This window comes from Channa argus, chromosome 5 (genome assembly GCF_033026475.1).
Source record: "Channa argus isolate prfri chromosome 5, Channa argus male v1.0, whole genome shotgun sequence".
NCBI classification, from domain to species: Eukaryota; Metazoa; Chordata; class Actinopteri; order Anabantiformes; family Channidae; genus Channa; species Channa argus.
The window spans coordinates 23,858,222-23,880,884 of NC_090201.1; the positions used below are offsets into that span (position 1 = coordinate 23,858,222).

At 40.2% G+C, this 22,663-nt stretch overlaps 1 protein-coding gene across 2 annotated transcripts in view; it reads right to left on the reverse strand.

Annotated features, from left to right (window-relative positions):
- Window positions 1-22,663, reverse strand: part of ephb2b (eph receptor B2b) — a 126,494-nt gene that overhangs the window by 21,372 nt on the left and 82,459 nt on the right. For both annotated transcript variants that reach the window (XM_067505111.1, XM_067505110.1), the window contains exons 4-6: window positions 17,217-17,372; window positions 14,317-14,652; window positions 241-365 (exon numbers count right to left, since the gene is read on the reverse strand). In XM_067505111.1, coding sequence (XP_067361212.1) covers window positions 241-365; window positions 14,317-14,652; window positions 17,217-17,372 — 617 coding nt within the window. The remainder of the gene's footprint in view (window positions 1-240; window positions 366-14,316; window positions 14,653-17,216; window positions 17,373-22,663) is intronic.

Here is a 22,663-nt window from a genome sequence, read left to right on the forward strand (position 1 = left end):
TACGAATGAGCAGAAGTTCCAAGCAATGTTCAGAAGCGCTGTCTACATCGCCAATGTGCCGTTATGCAAACGAGCATGAGGAGATATTCTGAATTTAAATGTACAACTAAACAGAAGAGTCAGGTTTCACCATTACCACATGCTTTATTTAGCTGAGTAGGGAATAAAAGGAAGTGGAACTTATGTTTATGTGAATCAGTGGAGGCTTGGAGGAAGAACATGTTGGCATATCACTGGTACCTTTTCATAATATTGGAGTTCATAGTCCAGGATGACTCCATTAGGCTGATCAGGCTGGGACCAGGAGAGGGTGATGCTGTCCACAGTACGACTGACCTGATGCATAATAGATACAGTGGATGGAGCTGTGAAGAAACAAAGGCATTGCGTTAGGGGTTGAAGCAAAGCAATCAACAGATACTTCACAGTCACGCGCAGAGAATTTTACGGCCCCTTTAATCTCACAGCCAAACACCAGGATCTGCTAAGATGTAATATGTAATTCCATAAAATCTATGTAAGATACCAGAGTCTCCTTATAGAGATTCTAATGGATACATCTGCATTACAAGTCCCAACACAGGCTAAACCACATAAGCAGCCTTGTGGGACTTCCCAGTATCAACTGTGTCATTTTCATGTGATTAATTTGCACTTGTCATCCTGCTGATAACAGACCACTTTCTGCAAATATATAAATGTTAAAATCCCTAGATCACCACATATAACTTTCATGAACTAAGCACATTGTCTCCCACACTAACAACAACAAAAACAAAAAACAACAACAACAACAACAAAAACATAGTGTAAAAGGGCTCAAAGGGGCACAGAAATGCCACATAACATCCTTTTGGGGCTTTTTTTGTCCTCCACATTCAAAGTTATTTAATTTATGAAAGTTTCCTTGCAGATGATAGCTTAAATAAGATTGGCAGTGATTTTCCATAGTACAAAATGTTTTTCATTACTACTAAAATTTTTTCCAATGTAATTTTCTTTTTTCTGTCCATGTTTCAAACTTATTTTCTTCACTGTGTCTTGATTATAAGATTGTTTTTTCCCTTTGAACAAGAAAAAAAAAAATATTTTTTTCATATACTTTAAAACAAGCACTATGTTAAAACTCAGCACGGAACTAAATGACTTGTTACATCATGGGTGGCCTACTAAAGTCTTGTATAGCCCAGTGACCAAAAACTTTACACATTCTTTCTAGTACAACCATAAGGTCAGGGGGGCGTGATCACCTCAAGTCCTGCAACAACCATTAAGATTAGTTCAGGGTGCCGCGGGTGAGTGTAAAGCTAAGAGAAGCTGAAGATAAAAAGCTCTGTCTGGGGAGCCTGGCAAGGCCTGCAGGCCTCTATGTATGAGCCTCTGTGTGTGTTTGAAAGAAAGGGTGGTGTGAGTTTGGGAGTCAGAGAGAGAGTTAGGGTAGCTGGGCAAGATTTATGGACACCAAGCCCCACGCTCATCCCCTACAGGCCCGTGCTGCACGCACACGCAGCCCTCAGTCAGTGGCTCCCCTGAGTCCCAGCAATAAAGTCTTTCCACTGGCATGTGCTCTCTATGGAAAATCCGCTGACTGGAAAACTACAACTGCCACGCCTCAATAATCTAAGATTTTAGGGCTGAATGTGCATCTTAAAATCTCTTACTTATTAGATACGGTGCTGTGCATGTGAAAAAATGCTTCTGGGAGACAACATCTCTGCAAACAGTGTCCTGAAACATCAGAACATGTCCTTACAAAATTTATTGAGTAACTGAACACACTGACTCACGGCTAAATCCATCAGAGGTCACAAATTCTGATGTCTCATATAAACAGCGATGATTAAGAGATGAAGTGTGTTGCTGCCACTAGATAACAAATAGATGTTCTGTACTTCATCTCAGCAAAGCACTCACACCACGACAACCTTTGAATCTGCCGTGCACATACATCAAGCCACTTTCCTGGAGCCGGAGGTACAATAATGTATACAGTATCCAGTCAGGACAGCAGTCTCAGGAATCTTTCCCATCTCACGGTACTCACTAGTTTGTTTGCAGTCACAAAACGACAGCCTAATAAGGCAAACAGTTATTCTAAGGGGAACTCACGAGTATCCCATTACGGATGTACATATATTCAAGACTGCCACATGGCCTTTTCCTGCATAGCATTTCCATTAACCACACGGCACAGCCATGCCTAGTAACCTAATACAGGGGCAGAGAAACAAAGAGAGCTCATGTATTCATGTACAGAGGATGGACCCGTGCCAACATGAAAAGCTGTTGGAAGAAAACCAGCGTGAGGACAGTCACCATGTAGATCCTAAAGTAACTGATAAAGGGAGGTGTAACAGAAAAACAGACTCCAATGAAATGAAAGGAAGATATGACTTTAGTGTGAGGTAAAAGCCGAACTAAAAACAAAGAGTTGAAACGTTTGGCCCTGTAGAGAAAACAGCGGTCCAGATGTGTTACGTATTTCAAGTCAATTCTGTACACACGTTTCCAGCTAAGCTGACGTTCCACCAATTGACTGAGGAATGTGGTGGTATGCCAAGTCAATGTTTCATTGCAGTGAGGCCTACAGCGTCGATTCACATACGAAAACCATTTTTGTACATCTAATTTATGTACTCCAAGTCCACAAGTCTCCATTGTACTCCAAATCTCCAGTGTTCCTAGATTTATTCCCCTCAGCTTAATCCATAATTTAATGGTTTGAAAATAAGTAAAGTCTTAGTTTCATTGTGTCAATATATTTAACAAAGTTGTGCCACTAAGTACATGTTTTAATTATTTCAAGCTATTGTGATTATTACAATAATTATGTTAAAATTATGCAGACCGCCCATTACATACAAATAGAAATAAAAAAAAAAAATGGAAAGTTTCAACCATTCATATATATCAGAACAATTTGAACTCAATTTCTTTTTCTTCAAAGTGGGTGAGCTCCATTTCTACGGGATGCTTTAATTTCTAGGTTTTCTCAATGAATGCTCTATTTATGTTCTTCAAACTAATGAAGTGGTTATAATGACAAAGACAGGGATTGTAAGTTTATACGATGAAATTAGATAGCTGAATTGAAAAGATAAATGGCCTTACTGAATATGTATCTAGCAGGAGTGTTTTTATGAGTTTACCACATAGACCAGGCACGTACAGAGGAGTCTCAACCTTGAGGAGGCACAACTGAGAATCAGAGATCAGCTAAAATACCTTAAGCTTAACCTTGAGAACATTTCACATTTAGACTAAAGCTTAATATGCATCCATAAATACACTGACAAGAGAAGAAATTATATTTTCCTAATGCTGTTCATGTATTTTGAGCATTTTAACACCACTTTAACAGTGTGAATTCTGAACACACTGTGTCTAAATATTTATCAAATATATCCAAACCTGTCAAATAGCTCAAAATTAAAAAGACTGAAAATCAAATGAAATAGTAAAAGGCTCTGATTGTAATGTTCAAGGTTGTATATCACATTGTTTAATTGTGAGAAGATGGGAGGCCCCAGCTGTTGTCAGAGAATTAGGTTTCAGACCCCACACTAGTACTTAGCCTGGGATCTGATGTGAAAAAAGACAGCACTTTGGCGTCTACAATAGCATGACGCTCGGGCCTTGGCTCAACTACACAGAGTACAAAAGCTCTGTTTTGCTCAACATCCCTAATAGATGTTTTACTGTTATGTTTGAACACCTAGTGACTTCCCTAATTGATTAAAGATGGAAGTTTACAGGGATATTTCCATTCGCTTAAATCCAAGTCGATTTAATGGGGCATGCGCCTGCTAACACACACAGATATGAGGCTTTGCTATGTCCCATTAATGCTTGTTTTGGTGGCTTTTTTATTTTTCTTTTTAGCAATTTCTGTCTAAGAATACTAGAACCTGCTACGCAGATTGATGGGCATCTTCATTCAGCATGGTTGGTGAAGTGAAACCACTGACAGCAGTAAAAGGGAGCTCGGTCATGGTCTCCTGTTTCCAAAACTCCCTCACTGGACAGACCTCCAGTAGTGGAGCAGGTTTTAGGTGCAGCTGGTGTTTTTTATTTTATAATTGATGCCATCTAATGATGCTCTGGTTCTGTTTCAACATACAAATACCACAGTGGAAAAAAAGAAAGGGAAAAAAAAAAAAAAACAACACCATCCCCTGGCATGTGAATCATGTGCTTCAGTATATGTTTAAAGCCTTTTATCGGCATCTTTCTAACATACAGTGTCCAAAACCATGTGGCTCTGGTTTGATCAGACGTTCTGGTGCAGAGAGTGGTGCTGTGATTTGGGAAAGATGGGGGAGGTAGCAAGAACAGGTCAGGGCTCGTAAATCCCTTTTCCTTTTCATTGTAAAAAACTGTTTCCCCACAGAGGAATCTTTCCCAAAAGGCCTAAACCAGCTGGTTGGCTACCAAGCAGCCTCCCAACAGGCTGCCACTGCTCCACTCAGTCCGACTGCCATCCATTTATGAGCAGCGCATCGAGACATCTTAAAGGGAGAGGTCTGTATTTGCATGTACTTTTAGCACACTGGCAGCCTGCCCTGTTTCCCCAGCTGAAAAGGATTGTGGGTTTTACATCTATAAAGGTTTTCCAGTGCAGTAAAGCTACAAAAGTGAAATTTCAGTTCATCAAGCTTAAAACCATCTGCACAGGAAAAGACTGGGGACTACAATACTTACACTCACTAAGGTTATAATACTTCAATATTTGCAAATACGTTTTTTCTAGATAATATTGTTTGGTTTCTTACAACTTAATATTTATTTTATTAATTAATTTCTATTTCTTTCTAGTTTCAGATTTAGTTTTAGCATTTTTTTGTTGAGGATACAATTTGAACAAGGTGGGATGTGAAAAAAGACTTAAACACTAAACATAATTAACATGAAGACCATAATACATTTCAGACTGGCAGGGCCTCTTAATACGCATACAGTAATAGGCAAGACTGACTGAACATTGTGCACAGACATCAACAGTACATTTTTAACGTCAATGCCGTGTGTTTAACCCCAAAGAACTATGAGCACACAGACGCTGAGTTGATCTTTGCATTTTCAGTGTAGTATTAATTAATGTGTGCTGCCCCGAGAATTCGGATTTTCACATGAATTGCAGCATTAAATTCTTAAATTTTAAATTTCATTGAATTCTTGACATGCCAGTCTCACTTTTTTTTTTTTAAATTGGAGCTGGTCATCCACTCTTTTCTTTTCATTCGATGAGGATCATTTCTTTTTCTTCCCTTTCTCTCCATCTTTTTCCATCAACTCGTGCTCCCTTTGAGGGTGTCTTTAAAAACAAACACTGGTTGTGGTTTTACTTTTGATTTCTAAGCCCACTCATGGCATTACCTGAAATGACTATGGTCTGACTATACATTTTCTTGTAGCCTAATAATCCCCTACTGGGGGACCCCACTTTTCCCCCTGAAGTCAGAATTAATAGTAGAGGCTGGAGCTATTTAAAGCTTGTTGATAATAGCTACAATTACTTCTGTGACACCCCACGATCCTAAAGACAATTAATTAGTTAGTTAGTTCGTTTTTCATTTTGAGGGTTTCAGTTAGAAAAGGTGTTTTTGTGTTAGTATTCACTTTGGTAAATGACAATAACCCTAAAATAAGCACACTGTCTGCCAATTCTACCATAGGTACTTCAGAAGTTTGAAGAGCTTCCAGATGCTTGCAGAGATTAGAGTTTTAAATCTACACTAAACCAGCACATCTGCAGAGTAGATGCAACCCAGATACATGTGTGGAGACAAAGGATATGAGAGACATTTCTTTTGTAGCCACCGAGCTAACCATCATACAATCCAAAAGCTATGGTTCTTTACTATTGGTGCTGTAAAGAACTACTTCTTTACTGCAGTAAAAGTTTATGATTTTTTTAAAGGTTCTTTAGTCATTTAGGTGGTGTTCATTTGACATCCTAAAATTTGATGGCTGGTCTTAAAGCAGCCAAAGGATCTAACAAGAACACAGCACATCTATGGGTGCTGCCCAGAACATAATCATTGCATCACTGACAAAGTTAATGCATTGTTGGGAAACTTGAAGTCATTTCCACTGCAATAAAAATAAACTATAACAAAGCAGATGAAAAAATTAAAATAAAAAACACACTTTTTGTGTTTATTTTTACCCTCAGGGGGGAAATATGGGCTGAAGAGGGAAGTTTGAGCTATCTGCCACAGGGTTATAGGATTAGGGTTTTGACTCACACAGCTTTGGTGGAAAGTGGGGTCTGTTTAATCAGCAAGCTGCTTCCAATCTGGCATCTGTAAAGAGAAAAACTTCTCAAACCACAGAATGCCTGTCAATATCTTGCACTGCTGGAAAGGAGAGTGTGGGCATCAGCCTTCTTTGTCTGTAATTAGGTTGCTGGAATGAAGAAATACGTTATCGACTTAATAGGTTTGTTGTATAATAAGCAGAATGCTGACATAAGCAATGCTGATGTGAATATTGTTTTATAAACTGTTTTATGAATTGATATGATCCATGTTGAAATAACAATAGAGCAAAACAGCTCATGTTCTGTCAAGTAGTAGTGTCCTGATGCTCATTCATATTTAACCAAATTTTGTAGAGGCAGACAGTGCAAACCAGTTCATACTGGATGGGTCCAGCAGTGTTGATATGCATTTACATTCTGTACTTTACCAAAAAAAAAAGAACTTAAAAAAAGGAAACTAATCACTTCGTTGCACCCTTTTCTTGTGTCATGCCGTCCTGGAAAATTAGTGGCACCAATTGTTTCTTGACAAACCTCCTACAATTCACACTTTGACAGTCAATGGAAACATGTTTGTTTGCATCTAATTTTGCCTATTTACTTAAAATGTGGTTTCGAGATCGCATTACTTTTCAATGGAAATTATCTGCTGTAAATGTAGAAAATCTTTTGACTTAACATTGAAACCATTTTTATCTACACAGCTGCACTGTAAGAGGTTATTGTAATGAGTGGCAATAACAATAACTCTACACCGATCATCCACAACATTACAACATGTGGATTTAATGGTATGGTGCACACGGGGTCAGCTTGTGTTTTAACACCCGTCGGCCATGGCCTGCATTAAATGTTTACCATGTTGACCCATCCCCACCATCTCCACTTCTAAAGCTCTTGAACCAATCAATAAATAAATTCTTTAAGAAGAAAGTGTTGGATTGAGATCACATTATCAGCATAATGAGAATGAATTGCAGCTACATTAAAAAATGAGAGGCATTAGTGACATCTGAGTGGGAGCAGGGGGAGGCAGCAAATTAGGTCCGAACTAGAAACGGAGTCAGCAAGAAGCCAGTCTCTCAGACAATGACAGCTCTGTTTTGCAGCAGCCTTAAAAGGAATACTTAATCTACAGGTTAAGTATTCTGGAATCACCACAGTCACCACAGGAATTTGAACTTCAGACTGTGTTTGGAAAACAGAATCAAGACAAAGTGAGTGAGGTGAGAGGCTAAAAGACGAGGGGGGAGTCACCACTGTGTTTATCAAAGATCCATTTGCTTAATTAGTGAAGTTAACTTCATAAGGTTTATATAGAAATTAATCAAATCACAAACACAGCGCTGATTGGGCCATGCCCCCTTTTTGCATTATCACCTTTATTTATTATCCTTTTTAATGATCATCAACATGCTCTTGGATGTAAAGAGTAAACAAATGACTGCATCAAAGCATGACCAATTACTCAGGCATGTTGGTAAAGAGCTAATGTACTCAGGAGTAATTCATTGTATATTCACCTTATGTTCCTATTTACAGCCCATTGAGCCAAAGGATTGTAGCCTTTTCACCTGGATTTTTATGCTGGCAAATGTGCATCCTTAAACAGGTGTAAAGCTGAACACGTCATCCTGGAGAAAGAAATTCATAAAATGTACCCAGGAAAAAAAGCAATTATATGGATACTGAATAATTTATTAACAAGATCAATTAGTTAACAAATTTTGACAATCTATGTGCTAATTCTCGACTGGGAAGTCTTAATTAAATTCATGTTGCTTGCATTGGTTATTTAAAGTCTTGTGATGAACCTCAATGCAACCCTGCAGGCTGCTTGCAACACACTTTGCTGCCAGGCTTATCTCACCCTCTCTTCAATACTGCTAGTTTGAATCTGTTTTTGTAAACAGGTTGTGCAGTATCAACAAAAGCATGAATGTTGTGTATGTGTGGCTGGCGCACCACCAGAGCAGCCTTCTCTCAAGGTTCTGTCAGTACGGAGCTGCAGGTGCACGCTGAGGTATCCTGTCTGTCTGCCTGGCTGACCTACGCCGGCACCTGCCATATGTGCCCTCCTTAACACCTTCTGTCACTGTCACACTGCATGTCATGTATACTGGTGGTCCCTGTATGACTTTCTGTCTCTCAGCTTTTTCATCTTTTCAACCTGTATTTCTATTGCTTTTGTGTATTTATTGCTGGATTTTCTGAAATTTTGAGGCCTGGAGCAGATTGCAAGAACTGTAAATTCATAAGTGTGGATTTTTATAAAAAGGTTAATAAACAGCTTTTTATAAAAAGGAAGCTTTTTATGCATGTAGCTCAGTACTAGTTGTGTTGCATAAAAACGATTAAAACGACTCCATACGAGAATCAGTTAACCAACCAGCCATATGGTTGTCATGAATGTGCCATTACATCTGGTGTCAATGTCCTAAAGTCAACAGCGTAGTAGCAACATTTGGCTGGTTGGTATAGTGACATGTTCTGGCAGTCCCACCTGGCTCTGCACCAGTGCTTTTCACACCACAGCCCAGTGGAGCAGCAAATCCCTGGTAGCCTGGTTACAGCAAGCCTGTGTAATTTGGTCAATAATTAAGTCATAAATCTTCCCTGGACCATATGAAAAGGCTGCACGTGACCCCCACCCTCTGGGTAATGTGGTTCACGTCCATTACCAGCCAGTTCACCTGATAAGAAACCAAATCAGTCCCTCTGCTTCTTGATAGCATTAGCAGCAAACGCCACAGCTCACCTTGAGTTAATGAAATGCCTAAACAAATATGTCCTCCAGAATCTAATATACCCAGCCTCTATAGAAGGCAATATTCCATGCGCATAGGGTATACAGAGATCTAATTTATCTCTTGTGAAATGCTGAATTCTCTCACAGCCTCCAGATAGTTTGCATTCAGGTAGTAGATAATCTCTCTTCTATGCACTGAAATTGATGATACAGCAGCTCTACGCTAAGCTAGAAAATAACTGGCAGTCACATTATGATTTAGATATTTTCTATCAGCACCTTCATAAATTAAAGCAGGAGTCTCAGCTGTAAACGCTAAGTCTACTTAAGTTGCTTTGTAAGCCGTAAAAGACGGCAGGCTTAAGATTGACAGAAACAGTAGCAATGGCAACAACTTTCACCCACGCCTTTCTTTATCAAAACTACGCTATTAAAAATTACTGACAGCCTAAACACCGGCTTGAATATACGGACCTGATATCAAATGCATGCCAACGTGTGTGCAATTTGTGAATACATGTGTGATCATGTCCGGCTATGTGCCTCTGACTGGAAAGACAAAATTGCCGGATGTAGTAGTGTGAGGGGTTTTAGAAAAAAGAAGAAAAAATAATCACATGCTGCTTTCTAATATGCACATCTCCATCATGATGTGATTTGGTTTCAGCAATAATTCTAAAATATGGGTGCTGCTTTTGTAGTGACCAGCAGGCGGGTTAATGTCTACAGACGTGTGTTGATTTAAAAAGAAAGCCAAATGGTCCTAGTCAGACTGTCATCAAAGGGAAGCACAGTTTCAGTGTTCAGATATCTGGGTACTCTCATCTACAATAAACTGACTTTCAGAGAGAATAGTACAGCAATCTTTAACATACACGTCCTTAGAGGGTTAAAATTGTTTGGGGTGTGCAGCAAACTGATGATTTTTTTCCTACAACTCTGTGATCAAGTCAATTTAATCTTTTCCATACTTAACTGATTTGGGAATCTCTCTATGGAGAACGTTCAGAGTAGAGCCACTTTGAAGGCTTAAGCTACAGTAACAGCACAGAATGAGTTAGTACCTGGTAAATAATTTTGTCTTGAAATATTTTACAGCGCATTAGATGTTGGCTTTTACGGTATATTGTATATTTTGTAAAGGGTAAGTGTAGTTTTAGTATATAAATTGCATGTACTATGTTCTGTTTTGTTAGGTTCCTGGGTTGGGTTGAGTAGGATAGAGTACAGTATAGTAAAGTACAGTCAAGTTTAAACACTGACAAATGTAGGGTGTGTGAGATGATTAAAGTACCAAAGTATTTACGAGTCCTCCTCAAGCGCATCCAATAGACTGGGACAATATAAAAACCTGTAACAAAATAATAAGCTGATAAGGTAGCAGGCCACTCTGCCCAATGTTTCTAAAGATCTAAGTGCCGTGGGGCTGTTTTTTCATAGTAATCTTAACAGATGTTATTTTGCACTGGGAAATCGATCTGTCTAGGTGAAAAAAAATCAGCACTTGATTACCAAAAGTAATGATAAACAGGCAAACACGCAAAACCCAGAAGATTAAAAATAAATTAAAATTTGAGAAAAGTTTATGAAAAGCATAGTTCACCTGACTGGATCACACCATCGACACAACACAGCAATGCACAACAGTGCTAAATATCTTTGTAACTATACACACTTGTGAGTGCAGCAACTTTCATTTAACCACATCATAAACTGCTAATCTTGATTGTGCAAATGGTATTTTTGAGAGTTTTATCTTGATTCTCTCACTGCTTTAGGGTTGAAGTTTATCAAATTATTAGCAGCAGCACATCTTCTTGATCAGCCAAATAGGACACACGTATTGCCCACATCTCTGCAGTGGCTCTCAGTAGCCCCCTGCTTTTCAGGTGGAAAGCTCTGAATCTACATTGTTAAACCCAACAGCGCCACCCTACCTGAACACGCTCCTCCAGGTCCTACAATGCATCTCACCTGCTGCACTTTTCCTGTGTAGGGTGTCTAGTGGTCTCTAAATAAATAGAAATAGATAGACAGACAGATACTGTATCTGACATCTATTAAATATTTCTTAATTATGATTTAAATTTTGTCTTCCTGGTTATTTATTTATTTTTTTTGCTTGCTTTGAATTTGAGCTTTAAGTTCCTTTGGATACCACTGTCTGCCAAATAACTAAATGTAAATGCAAATTTTAGACAACAGAGAGCGACATAAGCAAAACGTAGGATTGGTATGACATCCCTACCCTGATTGTTGCATCTAAACCCAATAATTTCAACTTTCAACTGAACATTTTGATTCATTTAAAGGCTTAAAACGCTTTTAAAACATTTAGATGCTGTAGATTGTAGACTTTACTCAAAGAGACATTTTTGGAGCAGACTGCTTTTAGTGGCAAAATAATCTCCATTTTGTGATCTGACAAGTACTACAGAAAAGCAATGGTGTATGTGGAATAAACTACAATACCTATGTAAAAATTACCAGCTTTGTCAGGGTTTAGGTACAAAGGCAAATCGTATTATGTCATTGCAGGTTTTGATCTTTTCATGGGATGTTTTGATACGCAGAAAGAATTTTGACATCAGACATCAAAAAAAGCTTTGACATCCACTGACATTTTTATTTTAGTTACTGCAAATAATATCATTCTTTTTCCTAAAGGATCACTATAATACCACTCATCTGAATATGTTCTGACAAGTGGTTTTCAAACTGCAACAGTTTCAGGTATATGCTTGTGGAGCATCTGTGCTATGCTAGATTTAGGTTGGAGCCCTCCAGCCATGTTTTACCCATATGTCTACTGCATGTGAGAGTGGTCTTGTCACCACTTTCTCACATGTCAGACCCAGTTAAATCATTTTAACACCGAGACGCACAGACACCTTATGATTTTTTGCCCTCAGTCCCTAACTGAACGCATCAGATATGCAACTCACTGTCTCACTCCCTCTGCTAGTTTAACGTCACGCATAGTGCATTTTATAGACAAAGCAAACTCAAAGTAGATACCTGACTTGTGACTCATAACTAGGAACAGACTCTGAGGTGGATTTCAATGCTTTTGCGCATTCCTCACCAATGCAAGTTTTGGAAAATTAGTCATATGCTTATAAAATGGGATCAAATGCTATTCAGCACCTCATCTCCTTTTGTGTGGCATTACAGTGTGTAATCAAGCGCCACACTTTCCAGGGCAATCACATCCTTTATCACGGAGGAACGGTCGCCAACCACCTACAGAGTGGGAGGATAAGCCCTGTGGGTAACAGAGTGTGGTGGGTGCTTGATTGGGTATGGAGAGTGAGACTCTCCTCCCCTGCCCCCACCTTTCACACCTAGAAGTTGTAGCTGAGGCAGGACTCGGCACACGAAATGAGACACACTTTCATACCTCTCGTTTTCAATTAGCTTGTTTATCTGTTGCTTTTATGAAAAGCTTCAGCCTTCAGGCCACTGGATGGTCACTGAAGGACTGATTAACACCATATATGTAGACAAGGTTTTATACATTGTGGTTTTTATTTTTCTTCATCTCACGCTCTCATTCTCATTGTAGGAGTCGGAGGCACAAAACTGCCTGAGGTAATTAGGGGTGACATGATGTTTATGTAACCTCCAAGCCTCACAAACTAGATGCAATTATGGGCTCCTGGTCCTTGTGACCCCGGCCCTGTAGCGGGGCACCGCTAACTGCCATCCGGTGTCCCAGGAGTGAGACGGGTTTTGCAGGGTGAGGAGGGAAGGTGGGAGTAGGGGCAAGCAAGAGTTGAGTTCTTTTCACAGCTCCTTCTGATTCGAGCTCTCACTGCCTAATCCAAAGTGACGGGCACTTGAGTGGAGAGGGCGCAGAGCCCCCAATTTCCGCCGGGAACCCTCGGCAGGGGAAGCGGAGAAGCCAAGGGTTGGGGTGGCAGACTTATTGTGGCCCAGTGAGAAAGAATGGGGCAGGGGCCTCATTACAATGCTTAACTGCACTCATAGGCCCTCATTAACCCACCACACCAGTGACTCAAATCAAAACAGACAATAAAAGGGGTTGCCCTTTAACTACAGGCCTACATTTTTTAAGTGTGACTTGAGAGTTTCAGCATTGTAACTCAGTACCTTATGAACATTTTACACAGATTACCAGATTTCTGTAAACACTGAAGTTTGCTACAGTGGCTGAATTTATGTGACGAAATCTCATTTTAATTGTCTTCACCCAACTTGTATACCTTTCCTATTTAAATGCTTCCATGTAGGCATCTGGACATCTGGGAATTACAGAGGAAAGTAATGAGAGAGTCAGAGTGTAGTTAAGCAAAATTCAATATGTCCGTTGTAATAAAAGCACAGTAACACAGGGCTTTAGGTAGCTCAGTTATAGAAGACTGCCCGAAGTGCTGGAGGAAGGCTGATGAGAGATGACAGGCACTTATGTATGTTGCCAATGGGATGCAAAGCCAGCACAAAGATAATGCCCAGCCTGTACGCCCCTGCTCATCAGTGCTTGCAGGAGCAAAGCTTGGCACAACAAATGATGCATTTCATAGAGACAATTAAATAGCAAATCAAGGCTGCTGCCTCCATGAAATAATTGGAGATGCGGCTGACTTCAACCGCAATCACATAGTGGAATGCATACACAGCTCCAGCAGCAGAAGAGGAGAGACTAAAAGGGGATTTTTAGGTACATTTCTACAAGATCTGAATGATTAAAACTTAACCCCAGTCACCAAAGGAGTCTGTTTTACATTAAGGCTCAGAACGTATTCGAGTATGGGCCTCTTGTTAATCAGTAAAGTAGCATTCGAGTTTATACAGTAAGGTTGCTCACATAAACAGTACGCTAAGCTTACTATATGCATATACTATGTTTCTAAATAGTTTTAATGTAACACTGCAGCCGAGTTGGTGGAAGAGTATAGAGCTGTAAGCCCTGAACAGCAGATGAAAAGGGTAGACGTCCCCTAGTCTGCGTTCAACTTTACAGTCTGAAACACATGGTGATGAGGTCACACTGTTCAGACCAGTAGGGGATAACACCATGTCTGCCACATCATCAGCGGCACTCTCTTTCCCATTTTAGCACTCTTCATCTGCATATATCACAATACAGGAGAGGAAAGAAACGACCTCAGTGGAAGTCTGTGCACTGTGCATTATGTGCTTGTAGAGAAATGAGTGTGGTAAAGAGGTACTGTACAGGGCATGAGTGACAAAGAAGTATCACAGAATATGGTAAAATATGGAGAGAAGAGAAGAACCACATGGGGAATATAATGTGTAGGAGAAGACAGATGGCCCCACTTACCAGCCTGGTTAGTGGTAATGTTGACTGAAGCGTACTGTGGGGAGTAGGGGCTCTGATCTGACACCCCGTTGACAGCCTGCACCTCAAACGTGTACTGCGTGTGGGCCAACAGGTCGCTAATGTAGACACGGGGTTCTGTCAGGCCCAGCTGACGCGGCAAAAACTGAACGTTGTCCCCGCAACGGGTGCACCCTCCACGGCCCCCGCCACAGCTCTTGCAGATGATGTTGAAGACCACGTCCTCGCGGCCTCCTGAATCTCGAGGAGGCATCCACTCCAGCATCACAGAGGTCTCATTCACACTGGAGATAACATTCTGCGGAGCTGAAGGGACAGCTGGAAAACACAAGAGACAGTCTGGAGTTGAAGTTTAAGTGATTAAAACTGTGGAAACGAATTCACTAGATATTACAATGAAATCATCATACGTGGTTCTCGGGGGTCATTATTATAATTAAAAGATGGGCATTAACTAAAATAATGACCAGATTTCTTCGGAATACTAAAAACAAGTAAAAATTGTTGCACAAAATTGCACTTACAAGTTTTTGTATGTGTGTAAACACATTGCTGACCACCTGGCACATGAACGTCTCATATTCACTCTGCTTTTAGTTTTGTGTTTGGTCTCTACTAACTCCTGAGGGATACAGCTCTTTAGCTTACTTGTCTTTCAGCTGTTTTGGTGCTTGGCAGAAAGGACACAGGGGTTTTATCAAAGCTCTTTCGCTCTGTGCGGCTCCTGGGAAATGAGGTCGATGACAGTGCTGAGAGTGAACAGTAAAGCGGGGGGTTTAAGCTGTAAGACCACAACAATGAGCAGAAGATGCTAAAATGCACCACTGAGCTGAGAGGACGTACAGACTTTCAGTGAACCTGTAGCCAGTCGTGTGGCCTATTGTTAATGTAAAGACCTTCAACATATCGTTCCAAACAACCAAGACACTGAATCTAAAGTTGCTCTTGTGTGCAGCCCTCACTTGTAAATTGCTTTGGATAAAAGCATTTGCCAAATTACTAAACGTAAATGTTAACATTTTGTAAGAAAAAGCCTAATAGATAACTTTTACATGCTGTACAATGTGTACAGAACAAGAAGTTGAGTGAAATGTAAATCATAAACCATATGACACACATTGTAAGGAGCCTGAGCTGTTCTAATGGAGCGATGGGTTTTCTTTGTAGACCAACCAGGAAATTTTCATTTTTCTAGTTTACTTAACAAAAAGCCAATGGGATTTTTTTCACTGAAAAATTAGCTCTTTGATAAATATAGGCTTATGATACTTTTGTTCAGCAAGATAATCTTTACAAAGGAACAGCGCTTCTAGGATTTTGAAACTGACATTATTATTTCAGGCATTCAGCCAAAATGCATTAAAAAACTTTTAGAATTTAGGATAAGGGAACCGGAAGTGGAAAAACGCTAATGCAGTTTCAGGTTTTAGGACTTTTAGGATTTTTGGCTATAGAGTGTATTCAGGGTACTGATTCATTAAATAACCTCTACAGACGAGACAGAAAATTCATAAACTACAGCTAATTGGAGATCTGAGCTGACTGTTTCAAACTGCTAGTGGCTCTTCCTCTGGGATGCCCATTTTCCATGCTTGTGTCCACTTGTCAACTATTTTCTCATGGAGCTTTGTATAGAGTTACCCACTGTTCGTCCTATTGAAACGTTCTTAGCAGCTAGGCATTATGAGGTGGAAACTTTCCACATGGTGCTGCATGTTGAGTGACAGGCCAAACAAACAAACAGTGAGAATTGTTTATCTTTTACAGCCGTGTGCAGCTAATTATGGAAGATGTAGCCTCCAGGATTAATGACATAAACAATTCCACTTTGCCCACAATATCCTAAATCTGAATCGATCACTTCTTATTTAACCTCTGTTTAATTGGCAGCAATTAACAGATCTCCGGCCCTGGAAGGAAGCCCACTGGAGTGCCCTTCTTGGTATCTCTCATACATGGAAACATAACTCCTCCTTGGCATCTCCTTCATGGGGAGGAGGACTAATATGGCCCCCATTAGCTGGCGGGCCGCTCTAACGGGCCCATTCCCTTGCTTTAATCAGGCCGGGCCCCGCTGCGCTTAATACGGGTGACGTGACGCTGCTGCTTTCTCATTCACAACAGCTGCTCGACTCCCAGAGCCAGGCTTATGCAAATCTCCTTTGTTGGAGACCATCAAATCTTTTCCCCCCTCTCAGCCTTTCAACAGGCAGAGAGAGAGTGAGGAAAAAACACTACCATAATGTTGAAAGGGGCTTTTTTTCCTCACTCACACTCGCTTTGTTTTAGTTAGACCACACTCTATGGACTGATTCTATGTCTTTCTCACATGCACATTCCCTCTTCTTCTTTATTTCCATCTATGAGTCGTTCCCTAACACTTTGCCCCTCCCTCACTCACTTTGGCTTTGGTCTATCCCTCTGTCTCTCCCTTTCTCTCTCAACCTCAATGTCAGCATCAAATTCAAATTCAAATTCAAACAGCTTCATTGGAATGACAAGAGAGCGTCTTGCCTAGGCTCATTCTCCGTGCCTGCCCCTTTACAAAGCTACGTGCTCTGGCCCAGTAACCTCTGGTCTGGCTTGGAGTATGGGCTGTATGATGTTAAGGAGGGGCAGCCGAGACTTGCGTGTTGGACCAGATCTGTGGCCAGCCACACTATGGGCATGTCAGCACTGCATTTGTGTGAGGGACAGCTCTGACAGGGTTTCTCTGTTCCGAGTTACACAGACTACCACTGTCCTTTGATCCCGGGGCTCTTCTGCTTGTGGGTGTGATATGCTTGTCAAAGAGTTCATATCTGAAATCAAAGACTTTGCAACTGTGTATTCATGTCTTTGTACATTGTTAAAGTTCAACACTGTTAGGACTATATACATACTTGTGCACGGCATCTGAAGGGGATCTGAGTCGGTTCGATAGTATCCGTTGCGGCAGATGCAGTTAATGGCTCCTTCGCTGGTTGTGCGGCTGTTGATGGGACACTGCATACAGGCCTCGTCTCCTTGAGTTGGCTTGAAAAATCCTGATGGACAAGCTGAAAAACAGAGCATGAGAACGTTTTTCAAAAAGCTAGAGGAATGTCTATCAAAAATATTTGTAATATCATGTCAGAACAGTAATTCTTTTTTGCAATATTTCGCAATATTTTTTAATAAAAAGTCGGGAAATATTAAAATAGGGTAATGCATATAGTAGATAGGCATTGATTGCCATTATTGTTACAGGCACTGGTCTCCACAAAAAGGTCTGTTTATTTTATTCACAGTGTCCGTGTAAACAGTGATCCACTTAGCTATAGCACTTGTCCTGAGCCTGTCCCTGCACTGAGGAAGGGCCCATCACTACAGATAACATAAATACTGCCCATTAATATAACTAAATGTTAAGCTGCATTTGTTTAGTTTCTCAGATGCTTAGAGAATTAGTTTAGCTGGTTCACAAAACCGTCAGAGGACAGATGCAGACCACTAATGAATGTAAGATGGTTCTTTTTAAGATGGAGCATAGATCAACTTATGAGCTAGGAGTATGTCAAGAGGAGGAGGGACATGTTTTCCTGACCAGGAGCTGGTTTATGATTCCAAAAATCCTGCAAATCATTGCAAGCACACTAAGACAAGTACAGTTAGTAAGTGAGATATATTTTTTTGATGTCCACTCGTTCACATTTTATATTCTTGCTTAGTTTTTTAAAGGTGAAAAATGCAAAACACACTAATGAATACATAATAAATTACAAACGGTCATTAATCATTTTGCCACTGTAAGAGAGAGTATAAGAAATGGCCAAAAGTTAAATTCTGTATTTAATTCTTTCATTTCAGTGGATTGTCCTTCAACTGATTGACTTATTTGTTTACACTGCATGATAAAAGAAAAGTCACAAAGTCACCAGAATTCAAAGCAACCAAAAATCCACACAGACCACAAGCACAACATACATATCAGCACCACCCGGTATAAAAATACACACCAGTGCAGCCCTGCATGTGATACAACTCTTGGCAGATATAGCAACATGTTAAAAATTTGCTTTGAATTATTCACCGTGCTCTCGCTGCCTGAGAAATCTGAGGTGCTCTGCTTTCTGTTAAGAGCCTTTTTTTTAGAGCTTCTTTCTAGAAACATGGGAGCAAAGTAACATTCACGATAAAGATGATTATGAAAACACACGACGAAGCTGCCATTCAATTCTGTATTTGTGCTTCTGCCTCGTGTGGGAGAATCACAGGCCACAAAAGCGTTGAATCTGTTTGCGTGCTTCCATAAGAGTCAGTCATTGCAGTGATAAGGACACTACCTCAGCTGCCTGTGAAATCCCCTTATCCTCTCCTGATTCACATTCCGTCTAAACCTTCACTGCTAAAAAAGAAATAAATAATAATAACAGCAGCCCCCTTTCCAGCATTTGCACCTGAACAATGTCAAGAGCTTTTTTCTATCTTGGGCCGAATCAGTTACGGTTTTGCTTCAGGTAATCCAGCTACCACCTGGCTCACTGATAAGAGGAGAAAATAGGACTGTGCAGAAGCAGAAGTGTGTGAAGCACTGCATATGTGAAGTTAAAACCCCTCCAGTCTGTCAGTGATGTTGTTTTCTTCAGCAACAGTTTGAAAAGCATAAAAATTTATTGAGTCAGATGAAACAGAACAAAAAAGAATTTGCGGTTCTTCTCTGTATAATTTCAAATGTTTTTAAGAGTAGATTTTTTTTTTTTTTTATTAACATTCCTGAAGTTTTGAATATTGTAAAGTAATAAAACAAATGCAGGCCTTACTTCATTCTGAGGCTGTTTCAGCAACTTTGGCTCAACTGTAGCATCTGGAATATGGAAACATTTGCAGCTGCAACCCCCTATTCGAATGAGGTCAACTCACAAGGCAAAATTAGCCCGGGTCTGATCCCAGTGTTTATATTAAACAGACACGTCAGTGTATTCAGACCCTATAGGCCAGAAAATAATGCTCTTTTTTTTGTTGCAACATCGACTATATTACTCAAAACCAAAGCTTTTTAAATATGTCCACCGTAGAATAATCCTTCAATTATGAAACACTTAGAAAAACAATAGAATTACATGTTTAAGATGTAATGTAACAGTACAGGGAGTTGTATTAAAAAAAATAAACATTTGGTGCTATAATTGGACTAAGGAAAGAATGGATAACTTACATGTCATCGTTTGTTGATTTTACTGATACTCACTAGTTTTATAATTTATAAAAAGAAATCTACAGAGTTTGTTTAAAAGATCAGTTTCCAATAAAAGCATATTATGCCAGTCCATCAGAACAACACAAGATGAGATTATGTGCGCGCTTTGACATGGGAATGTATGTCTATTTAAAATTTTGTTGATTCCATCATGTGCCTGAAGTTACAAAGCAGCATGTTTGTTTTATACAGTGTTATTCTCTTTTTACAAATATGATATTGAAGCAATCTTAAGAGATCTCCTCACTAAGTATTACCGCTGACATGTTTTTCTTCTCCCATGATTGATGGCGGAATAAGCTTTCGGTACAAAGTGAAACATGAGGCCTGGACATTCACTCTGCCAGTCAAAAGGTTCTATGAATGAGTCCCAGGCAACAGCTATGTGGAGAATTGTGATCAGACCTCAGCAGCACAGCGAGGTCTATGGGATTGCGGCGCGCTGAGGAGAAACACCAAAGGAGACAGCACAGAGGTAGTGAAGGGGGGAGGAGAGGCGTGTACAACTGGAAACAAAGAGAGGAGAGGGGAGAGGTGGGGAATGGCTGTGTTTAGAAGTTTTTTAGCCAAGGAATTCAGTTTGTTACTGTGCCCACAGTGAATGCTTGTGTTGCAACAGTATATAACAATCAGAACAATAAGCTGAAAATCCTCATAGGGAGCAAAGTGAATGAATAAAATTGATTAAGCACTCATAAAGCCGCATGATGCCATAGTGGCTGTATTTAAATATTCTGTGGTTGTTGCTGGATTACGCAGTTGCAGGAAATGCACATTTTCACACCAAGCACCAAACAGCCGCGGACAATTCTTTTGGCTGCTGTAGGTCTGTTCCACTTGGAATGAAAAAGGGAAAAAATGTTTGTACATTCAATTTGTCAAAACTTAAAAAATGTTAAGCCCCATTATGTGTGTACATGGTTTCCAAACCTCACCAAGACCTCCCACTTGCTGTACACAACATTCATGTTCGATAACACAATAGGTCATTCACTTTTGAAGGCTGTGGAATAAGACCACTGTACTGTTTTTTTTTACAAACTTCTCACTAATCGGCTTTGATTTTTAAAGTGTCCCACAAAGCTACTGATTACAGATGTTCCTTATAATTTGGATACCTAATGACTGCATTACCCTGTGTTACAAAGTGTTTTTTCCACTAAGAAAAAAAAAAAGTATTTGTAAAAACCATCCTGTACAGTTCAAGAGGACACAATACGGTTTGTCTTGCCTTTCTGCTCTGCCACGGACATTATTTGGGGAATTTCCACTTTATACCTGGATGACAGATTTTAAGAATTGCCAAGTTGACTGGTGTCAGATGTAGGAGAGCAGAGACCTGGAGAGCAGTGATTAAAAAACAGATCAGAGCTTTATTTCCCTACCTCCCTGCCTGCCCAGATTGCTTCCGTTGAGCTGTTTGATCACCATTCTGGCAGTCATGCTCAACACAAGAGCTAAAGGCTGGTTTTTGAATGTTGCCTCTAACTTCAGATATCCTTCTGGCAAGAAGAGTTAATTACAGTAAGAATATTCATTGACAACAGTCCCGCTTTTGTTTCTGCTTCTTATACTTGAAATGAACACACACACACACACAGAGCTGTAAATATTATTAATAGCATCAAGCAAACATGCCATCTTGTGCTATCTGATCTGAAGAGACTGTGAACGCGGATTCTGGATGTTGGGACAAACAATGAAACGTGGCAATAAGTCAAGAACAAAAGCCGCACAGAAAAGCTTTAAGGGAATTTATAAACACGTCAGACTCAATTTAGTGCTAACTGTGTCAAAAGGTCCAGACCACCTCAAATGAGTTCCAGAGACACAGCAGGCATTTCTTACCTAAAACAAAGTGAAAACTTCTCCCAAAGGAATGAGCTAGTTTGTTTTCAATGTTGTTTTGAGAGTTTAAAGACCAAATATTACATTACTTTTACCTAGCATCAAGTCTTAAAACTCAACCTGAAAAATACTTCCCTCGACACACACGCACACACACACACGCCAAACCCCCAGCTGCCTGTGTCTGTCTATATGTTTATGACTTTTAATAACATATAGTGACATAAAAGCTATAATTATGGGTTTCTGTAAGGCTCACTAAATAAAAATAGGACTGCTTGAGTTCTGAGAGATAAGTCTCTGTGCCAGGCTGCTAGTCAGTTTTTACAGCAGGTAATTTGCTGGTTGTTTCAAAGGTTTCCTGAATATTACAGCCTAAGAGATTTATAGCAGATTGAAGACGAGACCTCCAGCTAAAACCTTTTGAATCCTACAAAGTTGTGTGTGTGAAACATGAGAGAAGAGGAATACACAAAAAAAAAAAAAGAGGTGAAAGGCACAGGCAGAGGGAAAGCCAGAGAAAGGCACGGAGAGTTGTTTCAGTGGCGATGCTGACGTGACCGGCCATACTGGAAACAATCCCTGTGAATCTGGCTCTGCTGTCAGCAGTCTCTCTCACTCACACACACACACACACACACACACACACACACACACACACACACACACACACACAGAGACTAAACAAAGTCTGGTCATCTGACAATTCGATCAAGGCCACCTGGGATGCGGTGTATGCTGTTCAGTCACAACTAGACAATCAGATGGCTCATACCACGTAATCCAGCCTAAGGTCACACCTATTGAGGGAAAAAAAAAAAAAACACCACCACCCCTCCAGTTTTTTTCTCCCACCATCTCTCATCTCCATCAGCCAATAGAAAGACTCTTTGTCCAGCAGTCTAGGGCATCACAGCAACAACAGCACACCCCTTGGGCCCCCTCCTCTCCATTTCCCCCGTTCCCCCTTTTGAGGCTCCAACCCACCCACCCCCCAAACCTGCTTTATTTAATGAACACACCATTAAAGAAGAGATGAGAGAGACAAAGACAGCCAAGGTGTGGGTATGTGTGTGGTGTTCCGGGTTTGAAAGAGAAAAGGCTGGAGGGGTACAAACCAAAAAAAAAAAAAAAAAAAAAAAAAAAAAAAAAATCAGAGGTGCTAGGTTTTGTGAGCACAGCAGGAAAAAGTGCTGAAAGCAGTGAAAATGGACAATATCAGAGAGCCTCTGTGTGTGTGTGTGTGTGTGTGTGTGTGTGTGT